We start from the raw sequence: 15,835 nt of genomic DNA on the forward strand, positions 1-15,835 counted from the left end.
TCACCCCCTGCCAAACACCCTAAAACTGGCTCGACGAGTTTTATGTGGATATAGAAGAATTACAACATGCTCTTTTCCCTGTTCAATCGCCTTGACAGTCGGGTTGGTTACACGGTGAATTATTAAGTTTATACATTCACATATTTCCTTTCACGTTTTTGTGTATCCTATTACCAAACATAAACACCAAGGAGAAGTTCTTAATCATTATACACATTAGAAACATGTGATATGTGTTTTTCATAATAAGTACTAATCAATTATAATAGTAATCTTTACAGGTTCAACTAAACCATAATTTATCACGTGATTTACTTCCATTCAACTGTCAATTCATTTTCGTACCATGAACTGTGGTATCAAGTACTGCAATACATTATTACATTATCTATTAATTACTATCACCGCTTATTATTGCATAATTTTTAGATGAGGAGAATTCTTTGTTTTCATCAAATGATAATTTCAGATATTCTTCTATATCCTCAGACTATCTGAGCTCTACTTCATCTTAAAATTTAAGGTAACTTCCTTTCACACGTTTTAATTTATGTTTTATTAGTAATTCTTCAATGGACATCAAGCCATTTTAGAACCACATGCAGGGTGTTATGTTACTCGAGACTAAATTAATCCAATATTCTCAATATCGCTGAATTTGCCACATGTTTCTGAAAGAAAATTTCTTCGCGACCTAGGCATAATACGATAACATGAAATACTTTTCAAAAATCCAAATTTGAAATAGCATAAAGCCTACCTTATTTAATCATAATAAATTTCATCTTACGCCCATTAGGAACCATGTATATCTCTCCTTCTACCTTCCTTCAGCAGCATCTTGTCTATCTTCTCTTCTCTAATTACCAACTCTATTAGTTGAGAGCATACGTGGTTCAATCGCATAATTAATATTCAATTACATCCTAAAAACGGGCGTGTGACCATAAAAAAAATTAATTTGGTAATGAGAACTTGTGGGAACTCTTCTCCACCATTGAATTCAAATATATATTACAAATTAACTCAATGACCTGAGCCTTATTAGCTAGCCTATAACAAAAATTACGAGTTTTTCAAACATAAAGAGGTGTTCATCTACACCTACATAATACCCCTCAAGCCGCCTAAGAGGCGTGTGGCAGGGGGGCTAGTGTAGGGATTAGGATCCGTTTACTCATAAAAATGAAGTGATCTAACGAAGTTGGGACTAGCGTTTACTAAAGACCATTATGGTTCGGGGGAAACACATATTCCCATATATATCGTTCGGAAAAAAATATCTCTTACTATATCGTTTCTATCGGACCTGGAAATGTAGTGTGGCTCTAATATTATGTTCTCCATGTCGCTCTTAAAGATACCCATTCTCAATTGTTCACGCAATATAAGCCTATCGCGCAGCCTTCGAGTCTCCAACGGCTCCCACCCTAATTCGCTTAACATCTGGGTAACGCTGTCTGTAGGCCCGTAGCTGCTTTTGACGAAACGCGCAGCATTCCTTTGTATTTTATTCAGATCGCGGATTATGTCTCTCTGCACCGGATCCCATGCGCTCGCTGTATATTCAAGGTGCGGTCGGACGAGAGCGAAAAAGCACCTTTCTATTACTTTCTCGTCTGAAAATCTTCCCACAATACGCTGGACGAATCCTAATTTCTTCATGGTTATGCCGCAAATAACCCTTTTGTGTGATCCCCATGAGAGATTCGACGTAACTCCGAGGTTCTTCACTTCGTCTACCGCCTTTATAATAATACCATCCACTGCATAAACATGGCTATAGTTGGACGAATTCCGCAAGAAATGTACCGTCATGCATTTGCTCAGGTTAAATTCGAATTCCCACTCTTGGCTCTACAAATAAACGTTGCTTAAGTCCGTTGATAGAATTTCATAGTCAAAGTGATCACTAATTTCGCGATAGATGACAGCGTCGTCAGAAAATAAACGTATTTTATTGCTAATGCGGGAGCAGAGATCATTAATGTATACAATGAACAAAAGGGGGCCGATTACACTTCCTTATGGAACACATGATGTAACTTTACTACGTCAGAGCTAATTTCGTCAAGAACTACTTTTTGTGTACGATCACTGAGAGAGTCGCGTATCCAGTTTACCAGTGTTTCGTTTAATCGGCATGACTGTAATTTTTATAAAAGTTTGTTGTGAAGTATCGTGTCGAAAGCTTTCTTAAAATCTAGAAATAGTGCATCAACTTGTCTTTTCGATTCACCAGATTTTAGAACATAATGAAGAAAGAGCGCGTGCTGTGTATCGCACAATATATCTTCTCGGAATCCGTGCTGACAGTGGAGGAAGTTACCTCTGTCCAAGAAAGTCATGATATTGCTCAAGACGATATGCTCAAGTATGTTGCCTACATTCGAGGTTAATGAAACTGGACGGTAGATGCCTGGGTCGTGTCTGTTTCCCTTTTTGACTATCGGTGTAACGCTTGCAATTTTCCAGCCTAGCGGTAAATTTGTTATGTTATAATGTAGTGGACTAATTCCGATTTATTTAAAACACAGCACCTCTCAAATAGCATCACCATGAAATCCGCTGTACCAACAATGCAAAGGACAACGAGACGGCATCGCAAGGCAACACAGCGTACTCTCTAGGTCATCTATTCAGCAACCCTGATGAGGACACGGTGGTCTACTTTGGGGTTTTTATCGGCTTCTCTAAAGTGTCGGACGAATACCAGATCACAAGGTATCACGGAAGAAGAGAGTTCCAGATGATTTTGATTTAACTATGTCCGCCCCGTGGTCATTAATAAATGTATTCAATAAAAACAACTTGTTGACAAGGCTTCACGACGAATAGATAATATTGCGAGGATCTAACGTATTTATCTATTACAACTTATTATATGAGGTTCATGGTTCAATGTTGGAGCAAGTCACAATATTGCTGTAAAATATTGTAATGCAATAATTTGTGTCGATGCCAAAATTTGTACCATTAGCATTTTGTAATTGACCATCAGAGTTACTTACTTGATTTAAGCAGATTAAATGTATAACAATGATTTAGTAATAAATAAAGATGAAACATCAGCGTCGATGGAGCAGCAGAAAGAAATAAGAGGTAAAGATAAAGTCGGAGGGAAGATGAGGAAGAGGATGGCCAAGGCTGGAGTGGGAAGGAGGCTTTATGGAGAGAGTGGCAGCCCATCGCGGGCTGAGTATAAACGATGTGAGGCGGCTCTCTCAGAATAGGAGGGAGTTTAGAAAGTGGTTGGTGGAACCCGACGCCTATCAGCAAAAGGGGATAAGAGAAATAAGAGGTAAGGATAAAGTTAAAGGATATCCTATTAGCATTTATGGTAACGTCATAGAACATTAAAGATAGGTCTTGTAATGGCGGCTTGACATGTCATGCGAAGAACACAGTGATGTGTTCCAAACGCCCTCCTGAAAGTGCTACGGCAAGCAAGGTGCAATCTTTGAAAAAAAAATCCGCCTCACAGTACTTGTATCCGGTATTATAAATGTGTATAAATAGTTTTTTGTATCCAGTAACACGGAGTATGAAACCCTCTTCAGTTATATCACATCAACCAGACCCCAGAGTGTTACCTTAAGAATAAATTGTAAACATTCTCTTCGCCATTGTTAGAATTGTGAAATTTGTTTAAAAACTTAGCTCACAAAAATAGGGTTTGTGTCTAGTCAGCAGCCGAGGAATGTATCTAGGAAATCTCAGGGTAAGAACTTTATCACCCAATAAATGCCACAAATGAAACATATAATACTTACAAAATCTTCTTTATGTCACTCTATAATTTTTATCAGCAACGAAGGCTTACGTGCTATGAAATTAACAACTAGGTGAGATAATTTCATGATAGTCATTTATAATGACAAAGCACCCATGCCCAAGTTTTCTCCGAAATTGGCAAGGCCATTGAACCACGTCTCCGCATCGGGGAGCAACGAGCCCTCTTGAGCTGGGGAGGGCCTGTTATTCGGTGCGGTCGAAAAGGAGTATGTGGCTCATCGTGGAAGGGAATTTGACCAGCAAAGGGATTGTTATGATGGGATGTGCACGAGTTTCCTCACGGAGTTGAAGTACGAAGTATTCCATTAATATCCTCCGCGGAAAGCATTTTTGCTGGTAGGACATGTCAGAATACCGTTGAAAAGACATTTCTTATAGAATTCCCTGCTCCTCCCGCGCGGAGTTCCCCAGCTTTCCCCCTCATCCCAGGGACTAGTGGCCGATGACCTATAATTCTATTTCCCTAATTCCTGAGTTAATATAGGCATGTTTATTCCGTAATTATCTTACCTTGCACCCGAAAATTATTTTTAAACGTGTTCAATGCCAACATGAGCGTACCCAGCGAGGGGAAAAATCTCAAATGACTTTAAGGAAAATAATATTTTTTCAAGCAAATAATTTGAAAAACTGATAAACAGCTGATTCATTTTCCTTAACATGTTGATTTCATTCACCTTTTCAATCCTTAAATCTTACCAACAACTTTAACAACCATGGCTTGCCCCTAGGGCGGATCCAGGATTTCTTTCTGGGAGGTGGGGCACAAGTAAGGCCGTGTCCAGGATTTTGTTCTGGGGGGACACAAGGATACCTCGTAATACAAAACGAACGCAATGACAATGGGACTTCATTAAAATCTTCAATATTTTTTAAGGCTCTGGGGGGGGGGGGTGGGAGGGGTACGTGCCCCCATGCCCCCACTAGATCCGCCTATGGCTTCCTCCCCCCTTAATTATGATATATGATATAATATGCTTGAAATATTTCAGCCTCCCGTTAAAAATGATAAAAGCATTATATTAAGTTATTTCGACATTTTTCGATTTACGATCTGTAGCAGTAAGCGTCAGGGGTGCAGCTAGGAATTAATGCTGAAGGGGGGGGTTTAGGTGAAACTAATACCGGGGCGTGGAATACGTACCAGTATGTGCGAGATTAAGAAATTGCGGAATTTTATGATAAATGGTTCTAAATGTTGAGTTTTACGGCTTTATGAGGGATATTTTAATTATTCCTTACACTTTTCTATTAGCGATATCAATCCGATTAAGTAAAATGGATTGCTTTTTAAAAAATTCTCTGACCTAACTAAACCAAACCGACGACCTCAACTTTGAATGGATCACCTTGTCTTCAACTACGAGTCCCCCATCCCCCGTTTCTTTCCCCGCTGCGCCACTGGTAAGTGTTAGCTACATACCTGGTGTCACTCTCAATAGTCCAATATGAGCAGCATCTTGTAAAAGCGATGAGTATATCCAAACACACACTCGTAGGTCATGATGACGCTGTACTTCATATCTATAATATAAACATTGACCCTTATCTCATCAGCACTCCTGGGCTCTTCAGACGATGTTTTCCTTCGGGTATTCTTCAACTAAGTGCCTTACTCCCTAGTGGCCCCTCTGTTGTCGTGGCCAATGATTCCTCTATGGAACCGCTGTTTGCCGTTGCCGTGGAGGAAGATCTTAGTCATTTCCAGTTCCTGCGCAGAGTCGTCGGTATTTGTCCCTTGGCCGCGCGGCCGCACTACGAAGTCTGCAATCTTTTGCAGCTCTGAACAAAACGCAACGAGCACCTCTTCCGGGTGGTATGTAATAAAGTGAATACGAGTGAAGTAAATATGGGGAATGTTCTCAGGGTTTGCGCGCTTGATTTCTTGGTTCATTCGGCATACACATTTTTAGTAAAATATCTTCGTTTCAAATTATTTTGCCGCAAATCCATTATTAAAATTTCTAGAAATCCAATGAAAAACTGCCAAAAAATGCCTTGCCGTGGATTTATAGAGGTCCCTCAAACCGCGAAATTCAAACACACTTTCGAAAGTTTTTGGTGAAAAAAGTCGCCAAAATCGAACTATCTGAAGTTAGGTGTAAATGTTCAAAATAAACCATTGGCGTAGCTGCAGGAAGACATAATTGCTTTTTGCCATAAAAATCGACGTAAATCGCTTTTTCTGAAGAGAGATGACGTAAGGTTCAAATGCAATTACCACAATTGTTGGGATTATGTTTTTATCTAATCAGTAATCGATGTTTTTAATATGCTTTCAGTATATAGTTAACATTGCAATTATCTTCCTTTTGCCTGTCGATAGGTTAATGAATTAATCGAGACTGATTAATCGATTAATGATTAATTTCCCGTGGAATTTTTCGCCCTTACGTACACTTGCGGGTGACTGCATGAAGGCAATGACATCGCAAACCCAGTTTGAATACAATTCTACTACTAAAACAACTAAAACAACTACAACAACTAAAAGTACTAAAACAACTAAAGTAACTAAAAGTACTAAAACAACTACAACAACTAAAACAACTAAAAGTACTTAAACAACTACAACAACTAAAAGTACTAAAACAACTAAAAGTACTAAAAGAACTAAAATACTAAAACAATTTAAGCAACTTAAAGTACTAAAACAATTAAAAGTACTGAGACAACTTAAACAACTAAAACAACAAAAACAACCAAAACAACTAAAACAAATGGAAGTACTAAAACAACTAAAAGTACTAAAACAACTAAAACATCTAAAAGTACTAAAACAACTAAAACTACTCAAACAACTAAAAGTGCTAAAAAAAACAAAAAAAACTAAAAATACCCAGACGGCACAGAACCCTCCGTATCTAATTCGTATGTACCTACATAGTACCCATTGACTAAGGGGATACTATGCCGCTCCGGCGCTTTTCGTCAATGGATAATTTCCATTCGCGGCCTGTCGACGAAGCGCGTACGCAGCATGTGAATGTCCGCTACTAAGCACGTACGATTGGATACGAAGCGCGCAGGAACACGACACTCAGGCTAATCTCAATCGATTAGGTCGAAATTAGATATATCGTAACTCGCACGATCGAAAAATGTATCGAACGCAACACAATCGATAGCTACCGACCGTAGCGAGAACCTTGATACGAATCATTATGAATTGTAAGTTCTCAATAGGTAAATAACACCATATCATGAATTCTAATTACCATGAAAGACTCACGACCGACAAAGTTTTTGTCGGTTGTGAGTTTTTCATGGTAATTAGAATTCATGATATAGTATTATTTACCCATTGAGAGCTTACAAAACTTATTCGGCCACTTAAATAACTGCGAAAAATGAGAATCTCAAGGCTAATTCACGCATCCCCAGCATCCAGCATTCTTAAGTGGCTTGTACTTACTTGGAAACCTTGAGATGTTAATAAGAGTAAATTCTTATTAATTTTGACACTAAATAAGAAATCACATAGCCCACGAGCATTAAAAAGCTTACCCTAAAGCCTGACGAAATAAAATTTTTAAATAAAAATTGCCGAAGAAACAGGATTGCTGACACATCTGCTTTTAGTATGATCGAATTCATCAAAACGCAAGCAAAAATTAACGTATAGTTCAGTCTCAGCTACTAAAACTTACCCATATCAGGCGCTAAAGTATTTGAAAAATTATTTGGGATGAGTAAAAGTCTCTAGGTCACTGCAGTAAATGTATCAACCTATTAAAAATATGAAAGTCCTGCCAAAACACCAGCATAAACACTTGTAAAATAAAACATGGTATCTCTTAGATCACACCTCCGATTTTATACTTACTTTGCATGAAGTCACCACCACAAGAAATTTTAAAGAGGCAGGAAAGAAAAAACCCACAGAAATACAATACATATATTATGTATTTTCTATTGTCAACCACAATAATATTTCCAATTTTCTCTTCTATCCCACATCTAATTTAGCGAAACAATTACTCTTATTCTCTTTCGAATAGAAAATTATTTAAAAGAGGACTGGTCGATACATAAAAACTATCTTCAATACTTTCTCCGATGAACGTCCACTACCACAGCATCAACTTGCACATATCAAATCCACATCCACAAATATGTCACTTCTGCCACAATGTCTGTATTATGTATTTTCTATTGTCAACCACAATAATATTTCCAATTTTCTCTTCTATCCCACATCTAATTTAGCGAAACAATTACTCTTATTCTATTTCGAATAAAAAATTATTTAAAAGAGGACTGGTCGATACAAAAAAACTATCTTCAATACTTTCTCCGATGAACGTCCACTATCACAGCATCAACTTGCACAAATCAAATCCACATCCACAAATATGTCACTTCTGCCACAATGTCTGTCTTCTTGGCGACAGGTAACAGTGAAGCAATGGTACCTTCATCCAATCTGGGCACCTTCAATTCAGCAAGAATTTTCTCCTCGTCTTCTCGACCAAGGCCACAGATTATTTTCTGATATCACAAGGTGCGATGTGAAGCTCACACACCTAAAATTAATAAATAATAAAATACCATGTAACTTATTAGGTCAAATCATTTCCAATTTTTGGTATTTCTGCATGAGAAATCAAATTACTAGGCTCGTAAATATAGTAAATATTTGTATGCCTGATATTTTTTTGGTTTTAAACTATAGCATAAGATAATTTGAAATGATGAAAGCCGACGTGTAATACACCATAGGGCAAGCTAAGAAGCAATATTCGATCCTATAAACTTGGCAGCTTATTCCTAGTTTCTCCTTTAACCACACGTTTACCGAATGAATTAATACAAAAAAGACAACTAAAATGCAAGAATTTTCAAAAGAATTGCTGCTACAATATTTTGAATCACCATTTTTAGTGCTGAATAGTACTATAGTACTTCAGTACTGAATAGTTCGGGATGTTGATGCATCAACATCCCGAAGCCACTTCTAACTTAAAATTACATCCAAATAATTACAGCGAGAAAGAGTACATACCTCACAGTTTTTCTTAGGGGTGAAATGTTTTCTTCTTATCGCCCAAATGCTCTTCTTCTTCAACTCAGGATCTTTTGGAAAGCTAAAAACTTGAACCATGTCCCGGAGTTTCCATTACATCCCGACATTACACACACGAAAGGCATTTTTAACAAAAATATCTCACTAACACGTTTCTGAAGCCCAGTGAATGAAATTAAAGAATAAGGGAAACTTCACCATTACCAGACACTCTATTTTTCACAAACTTAACCACAAAAATCCCTGAAACGTGGTGAGACGTGACGTAAACGATGCGATCTCCAACGACTGGTGCCAGCTTGTGAAGGCATGTGATCTTTCTAGGAGGATATGGCACGATGACACCAGATGGCACCACCCGCGAAAGAAAATAGTCCCAGACCGAATACAGTTTTATCGATGAGATACAATTTTATCGATGCATATGAATTTGCCAGTCCTCTTGCATCTTTTTTCGTCATTAAAGGAAATAAAGAAACAAAACCTTTTTAGTAACTTCCTAAGCGCGATTTTTGTATCTTGTTGGTCCACCCTCGTATTCAGGTACGAAAACTTCCTGTGCCGTCTGGGACATAGATCTTGTTGGTCCCCTCCCCATCTGCCGTGGTTACCGCTACTGCCTCACCTGTGTAGACCGTTTTACACGGTGGCCTGAGGCCATTCCTGTCGAGGACATCTCCGCCGAAACTGTGGCACGTGCCTTCCTTCGGGATTGGTTGTCCCGCTTCGGCATGCCTCAGAGAATTACCACGAACCAAGGCAGGCAATTTGAGAGTGCCCTTTTCCGCCAGCTGTCCAATATAGCCGGTGCAGTCCACTTGAGGACATCAGCATACCATCCGGCAGCAAACGGTATGGTGGAGCGCTTCCACCGCCAATTGAAATCTGCCATCCGCTGCCACCAAACGCAGCAGTGGGTGGATGTACTGCCGGCAATCCTCTTGGGTTTCCGATCTGCGCTGAAGGAGGATATTCAAGCCACCCCAGCGGAGCTCGTATACGGCGAACCACTAAGACTTCCAGGCGAGTTCCTCTCCCCAACCAGTGGCCCCACCCCCAACGCCACCTATTTCACCTCCCAGCTCCGGGAGCACTTTCGAGGCCTGAGCCATCGACCAGCAGCACGCCATGGCACACGGCATGCCTTCATCTTTAAGGACCTGCCATCAACATCTCACGTTTTTGTGCGTCATGACGCAAGTCACGGTGCCCTTCAGGCCCCTTACAACGGTCCATACAAGGTCCTACAGCGGGATGGTAAAACATACAAAGTGCGTTTGCAAAACCGTGATGCTAAAATTGCCATTGACCGCTTGAAACCTGCCTCCATCATCTCCGAGGAGCCAATCATCCCTGAGGAGAGGAGTGAAATCCTCATTCCGACCACCAGGAGGCAGCCTTCAACCCAGGTGTTGCCATCTACCAGCATCCCTCCAGCTGATGGGCCAACTCCTGCACCCGCAGCTCCAGGGGCAGAATATACGCTGCCCAGTGGCCGCCCTAAGAGGCGTGTCCGTTTCCCGCAGCATCTGCTGGACTACCACCTCTAACCTTCTCCAATTTTTTTTCTCCTCCACATATTTACCAATTTTCTGCTTTCTCTTTCTTTTTCCTTTTTTTTCTTCTCCACGCTAGGGTTACTCACTGCCAGGGTGGTGATGTGGTGGAGCCCTTCATTACGAGCGCCGTCACCAAGGTCAGCACCTGGTTGAGGTCATTGCCCTGGGGCCCTGAGGTCCCTGCCGCTGCCGCCAGGGTACGCGGAAGATAGCGCCAGCAAGGCGCCGCGAGAGAGAGACGCTGACGAGAGGGCAATGGAGATGGACTATCTCGCGTGAGAGACATTGAACAAGTGTATCGCTTACCATCGCAATAAACGTGGTCGAAAATACTTTAGTGTGTTAATTGAGGCGAGGTTAATATCGCAACCCTAACCTTCCCTTTAGCTCTCATGAGATAGGGTCGGTAACATTGGTGAGTCGATAAAGAACTCCCACGACTGACATGGCCTTGGATTTCATTTTGTTGAGGAGCGGAAGAAATGTTAGTTTGGGGTGGAAAGTAACACCCAAGTTATTGATTGAGGAATCTATCGGAACAATTTCACTGAAAATAGCATATTTGTAAGGAGTTACGGTGCGTTTTAAAGAAAAAGGTATGTATTTTGCTTGTATTAATTTTGAGTTGCCACTGAAGGCACCAAGCCTCGAGGGAATGAAGGAAAGACTGAGAGTCAGAAGTATTCTCAACGCTTTTGAATATTTTGTAGTCGTCTGCGAAGAGGAGAATTCCGGATGCGTTGGAAAGTGCACAGCTCGTAATATCGTCAATGAAGAGAGAAAAGAGAAGAGGTCCGAGAACGCTGCCTTGGGGGACGCCTGAAAGAATGGGGATGCTTGGAGAAGACTCGGTCAAGACTTGGTCAAGAACAAATCGCTGAGTTGCGGTCGGCTAGGAAATTCTATAGTATTGACATCGAGGGAAAGACAGAATTTCTTCTCTTGGTAACAACGTCAAAGCTGTCGAATAGCTATGCCTGTGATTAAAAGTTTCTATTTGGTCTATAAACGAAATTTTGGTTATTGAAGCGTAACAATATATAAAATTCCGTAAAGAAATATTTTTATTGCTAACTGCTCAAAAACAAAGGCTTAAACTCGTATTCTAAGTCAGAGGTTGAAGACTCCTCATACTCCAAAATATTTTCTTCTATCACCAGAAGATTATTCACATCCTCTGGTAATTTTTTACTTTAACCCCGCAGATCAAGAAACAAAAGGATCTGATGTTAGCAGAAGCCTATGGAAAAAGTCATGGTTTATGAAAATCCTTGACAATTTTCTTACATGTTTTCGAGGTATCTTCTTATATCCTTGTTCCAGGCTTCCAATGGATCCTTCATGGAGAACTGATGGCATGTATCACTACCTATTCCCGCTCGATGCATGAAAAAATTGATGTGAATAGTTGGCGTCATGTGATGCCACGCAAGGGTGCCGACTTACAAAAAATATTGGGGGGGCCCAAACCGTGGACCTTGCCCCAGTAAATTTTATAAGTAGTGAATTTTAAATTTTTAAGGATTATAGAAAAGTCATATGATCAACATTAGAACTCTCATCACTTGAATCTCGATATCTGGACACTCCGGGGAAAATCGACAAGCCTTACACATTTTTTCCTCACATCTGTAACGAATTTTTGGGGGGGCTCGGGCCCCCTCAGGCCCCATGGAGTCGGCACCACTGATGCCACGGATAGAGTTTTCGTACAATTTAGCTGTTTTAAAACACTGAAATGAGAAAATCATATCAATTCCAGCCGATGCAATTCTCAAAATTCCTGAGAAGCCGGTAATTAGATCGTCCGAAATTCCTACAAAAGGACTGAAGAAAAATTTTTATTTTGCAAAAACACTATAACTAATTATTTCTTCTGTTTCATGGACCAGGACTTTTTGCCAAGACCATAATATGTAAATCTTGACCGGTCAATTTCCTTTTATCCATAACTGGGCGACTTCAGTGTGACTGTCCATCGGCACTGAGTTGGAGAAGTAATAATTATGGGAGACTGATTTTGAGCACTCGGCTAGAAATGAGCGAGACCAATTTTTAAAAGGGAAAAAATAAATTTTTAGAACGGAGTATTTTGCGCATGTTCAAAGGAAAAGAACTATTCTGGGTTCATGAAGGGGTAGCCGCCGAGGACAAAGGGCTTGGGGAGCGTGCGAACCTCTAGGTTTTTTAGCGGTCGACAGCGTGGCTTCCGCGCAAAGACGCAAGGGTAAAACCGTAAAAAGAGGTTCATGACTTTTTTGTAACCCCATGTTGCTGTGCTATAATTTGATGAACATTTGTTCAAAAGTAAAAAAAAAGGCTATTTCTTTTTAGCTTTTGATAAAGGTCACCTCCAATCCAAAAAAAATGTTTTTACCGCAATACACGTATAAGGCAAAAAAATCATTTTGTAGCATTTTTTAAATTTAAATTACAAATTAAGTTATAATGATGCAAATTTATACCACTTATGTAGTAACACACACCTGTCCAGTGGCGTAACGAGGGAGGAGGCCCAGAGGGTCCGGACCAACACGCCCCCAACCGAAATGTTAAACACAATTACTTTTCTTCATAAAAGAAAACAAAATATTGAAAAATCATGAATTTACAAAAGATTTCTATATAGTTCCATCATACCGATTGAGGTCTTTGAAGAACGTTTGACAAGACTGAAAAGAACATGGATGTGAAATCCTAAATATAACTGAAATTCCAATTATCACTTTCTTGTTATTGGGGTGACTTTTTAAAAAAAGTAGGAAAAAACTTAGACTTCTTACATTATTTTTGGGCGAAAGTTCAACCTTTTGTGGCACAGGAAATCAAATTTTGTACAAAAATTCAAAAAGTCATACCCCTAAGGAACATACCATAAAGAACCCCGAGAATGATAATAAGTTGAGTGCAACGCACTCAAGAATTAGGGAAAATCCAATCTCTCAAACGGACTGCTACGCATATCACGCAAAGTTCCCGAGTACCTATCCCGTGTGTTGCGGGTCATTGGGCGCGAGAGATCCACTCGTCATCAATTTGCTTTATGACGGAAAAATCGGAAAGTTACAAGTTTGCGCAGGATTTTATTATTCCGTTATATAGAATATGATTTCTCTAAGTGTTGATGAAAATATCTCCGCCAAGACGAGTAAGTTTATCTCTGATTTAGTTAAAATTTAAGCGAAAAAAGTTAGTTTTTAAGTAATGTACAATGGTGTTTAGGAAAGTGATATTTTCCAGGTATCAAAGCTTCATAGTATATAATAGATATTCGTTATCGTTTTACATTCGCCAATAGAACCATATTAATGGCTATCCCGAACATCTGGATAACAGTCATTGAGGTAGGTATTGGTTTGGACTTTCGTGATTTTTTTTCTCTTTTTGAAGGTTAACATACTATAATAGGAATATAAATAAATAAAAATGAGTTAACGATTTGAGGCATTCTATAACAATACTATGCAACTTTTGAATCAATTCAAATTGGTATAAAAAAATGGGTTTCGGCCACCTTTTTTCGATTTTCGCCCACTGTGCGATGCATTAGAATCGCAATTCAAGAAGAGGTGTTTTGTAAAGATTAAAAGAAAAACATAAGGCATCGAGGTCGAATTCTACAGGTTAGTTTATTGGAGGGAATGCGATTTCGAGCGAGTAGCTAGAGAAATGACAACCCGTGAAATACTAGAAAAAATATACTAGAGCCGCCCGTTTCGATCACTATGATTATAAGTTAATGGAGTACTTAGCAACTGCTTGATTGGCAGAAAAAAATGACATTTCTATGCACGTTTTACGGCCTTATTCATAACATCATCTCAGATAAATTGTCCATCATTAATAATCAAATTTGCCTGTCGAGAATAAACTGCCTTACGTTTCTATCCTGGCGTTTTATTCTGCCCTCAAAATTGCTGATAAAGGACATGAATACATCTTGATCCATGAACTTCTGAACTATCTTGAACTGAACAAGATAAAAAGGAAGACTGCTCGGTTAATCAAAAACAGCTACGGGCGTACAGACAGTGTTACCCAAATGTTAAGCGAATCAGGCTGGGAGCCGTTGGAGACTCGCGGAGGCTGCGCGCTAGGCTTAGATTGCTTGAACAATTTAGAATGGATATCTTTAAGAGCGACACGGAGAACATAATATTAGAGCCACACTATATTTCCAGGTCCGACAAAAGCAATAAATTAAGAGAGATGTTTTGCCGAACGGATAGATATGGGAATTCGTTTTTCCACAGAACAATAAAGGAGTTTAATAAACGCTAGTCCCAACTTCGTTAAAGCACTTCATTTTTATTAGCTGTAAAAGGCTGGTGTCCTAACACCCCCTGCCACACGCCTTTTAGGTGGCTTACGGGGCATTATGTGGATGTAGATATCATTTTTCGTGGTTTTAAAGAAAATTTGTTGAATACTTTCGTTTCAATTCAGTGCTGATTATGCTTAAAGACTTGTGCGATTTTGCTTCTAGGGGGGGTTACACCACTTAAGCACCACACCGAAGCAAATATAAGGCCACTGTTGGTGGCTCTGTTGGTTTGGGGGTGAGTCAAAGTCAACGGCAGCCGCAAAGAGTCGCGAATCCGACACGGACATCGCAGCGAATGAAATAAACTCCCGCGAGCAACGAAAGGAATTTTAAATATCCTGCTTGACCCTGATGCCACTTGGATAAATTAGTATTTGCTTCATCTTTTAATGAATCCAAGTACTTCCATCTTGCGTCATGCTCTCTCATCTAAAACTTCAATAACACTTTTCCCATGCAACGCGAAAACTTGTTGAGGGGACAAATTGCCTCGGTGGAGACCAGTGGCGCCGACTCCATGGGGCCTGAGGGGGCCCGAGCCCCCTCAAATAATTCATTATGGGTGTGAGGAAAAGAAGTGTCAGGCTTGTCGATTTTCCCCGGAGTGTCCAGATATCGAGATTCGAGTTATCAATGTTCTAAGGTTGATCATATGACTCTTCTAAAATGCTTAAAAAACTTAAAACTCGCTATTTATAAAATGTTCCGGGGCCAGACCCCCATTATGCCCCCCCAATAATTTTTATAAGTGGAGACCGTAGCTATCGGGAAGAAATGAAAGCGATTGGACCTCTTACTTCTGAATCGATAACTCCCTGCATCATCGCATCCATAATTTAATACTTACATGTAGAATATGTACGAACGCATATTTTTAGGTCATCAATGCCGCCGTGGAAAGAGCGGTGAACTATTTCGCAATATCCATCACAATTTTTTGTTCATTTTCATTGATAAACTTGTTATAAATATATTAACAAGCAGTATAATTTATGGAAATTTGCGAAAGGGAGATAGTTCTGGACAGAATATACTCACTGGCTGTAAAAATTAAAGTTAATTACAGTGGGTGCAAAAGGATTTCGGACGGTACTTGTTTCCAGCAACTATGTATTACTATTTTGACCCCGT

At 39.7% G+C, this 15,835-nt stretch overlaps 1 protein-coding gene across 1 annotated transcript; it reads left to right on the top strand.

The window, feature by feature from the left end:
- Positions 1 to 3,077: 3,077 nt before the first annotated feature.
- Positions 3,078 to 10,371, top strand: LOC124157221. Its single transcript, XM_046531774.1, has 2 exons — positions 3,078 to 3,210; positions 9,398 to 10,371. Exons 1-2 carry the CDS (start codon positions 3,078 to 3,080, stop codon positions 10,369 to 10,371), a joined length of 1,107 nt encoding a protein of 368 aa, XP_046387730.1.
- The last annotated feature ends 5,464 nt before the right edge of the window (positions 10,372 to 15,835 follow it).

Source organism: Ischnura elegans, chromosome 4 (genome assembly GCF_921293095.1).
Source record: "Ischnura elegans chromosome 4, ioIscEleg1.1, whole genome shotgun sequence".
Classification (NCBI taxonomy): Eukaryota; Metazoa; Arthropoda; class Insecta; order Odonata; family Coenagrionidae; genus Ischnura; species Ischnura elegans.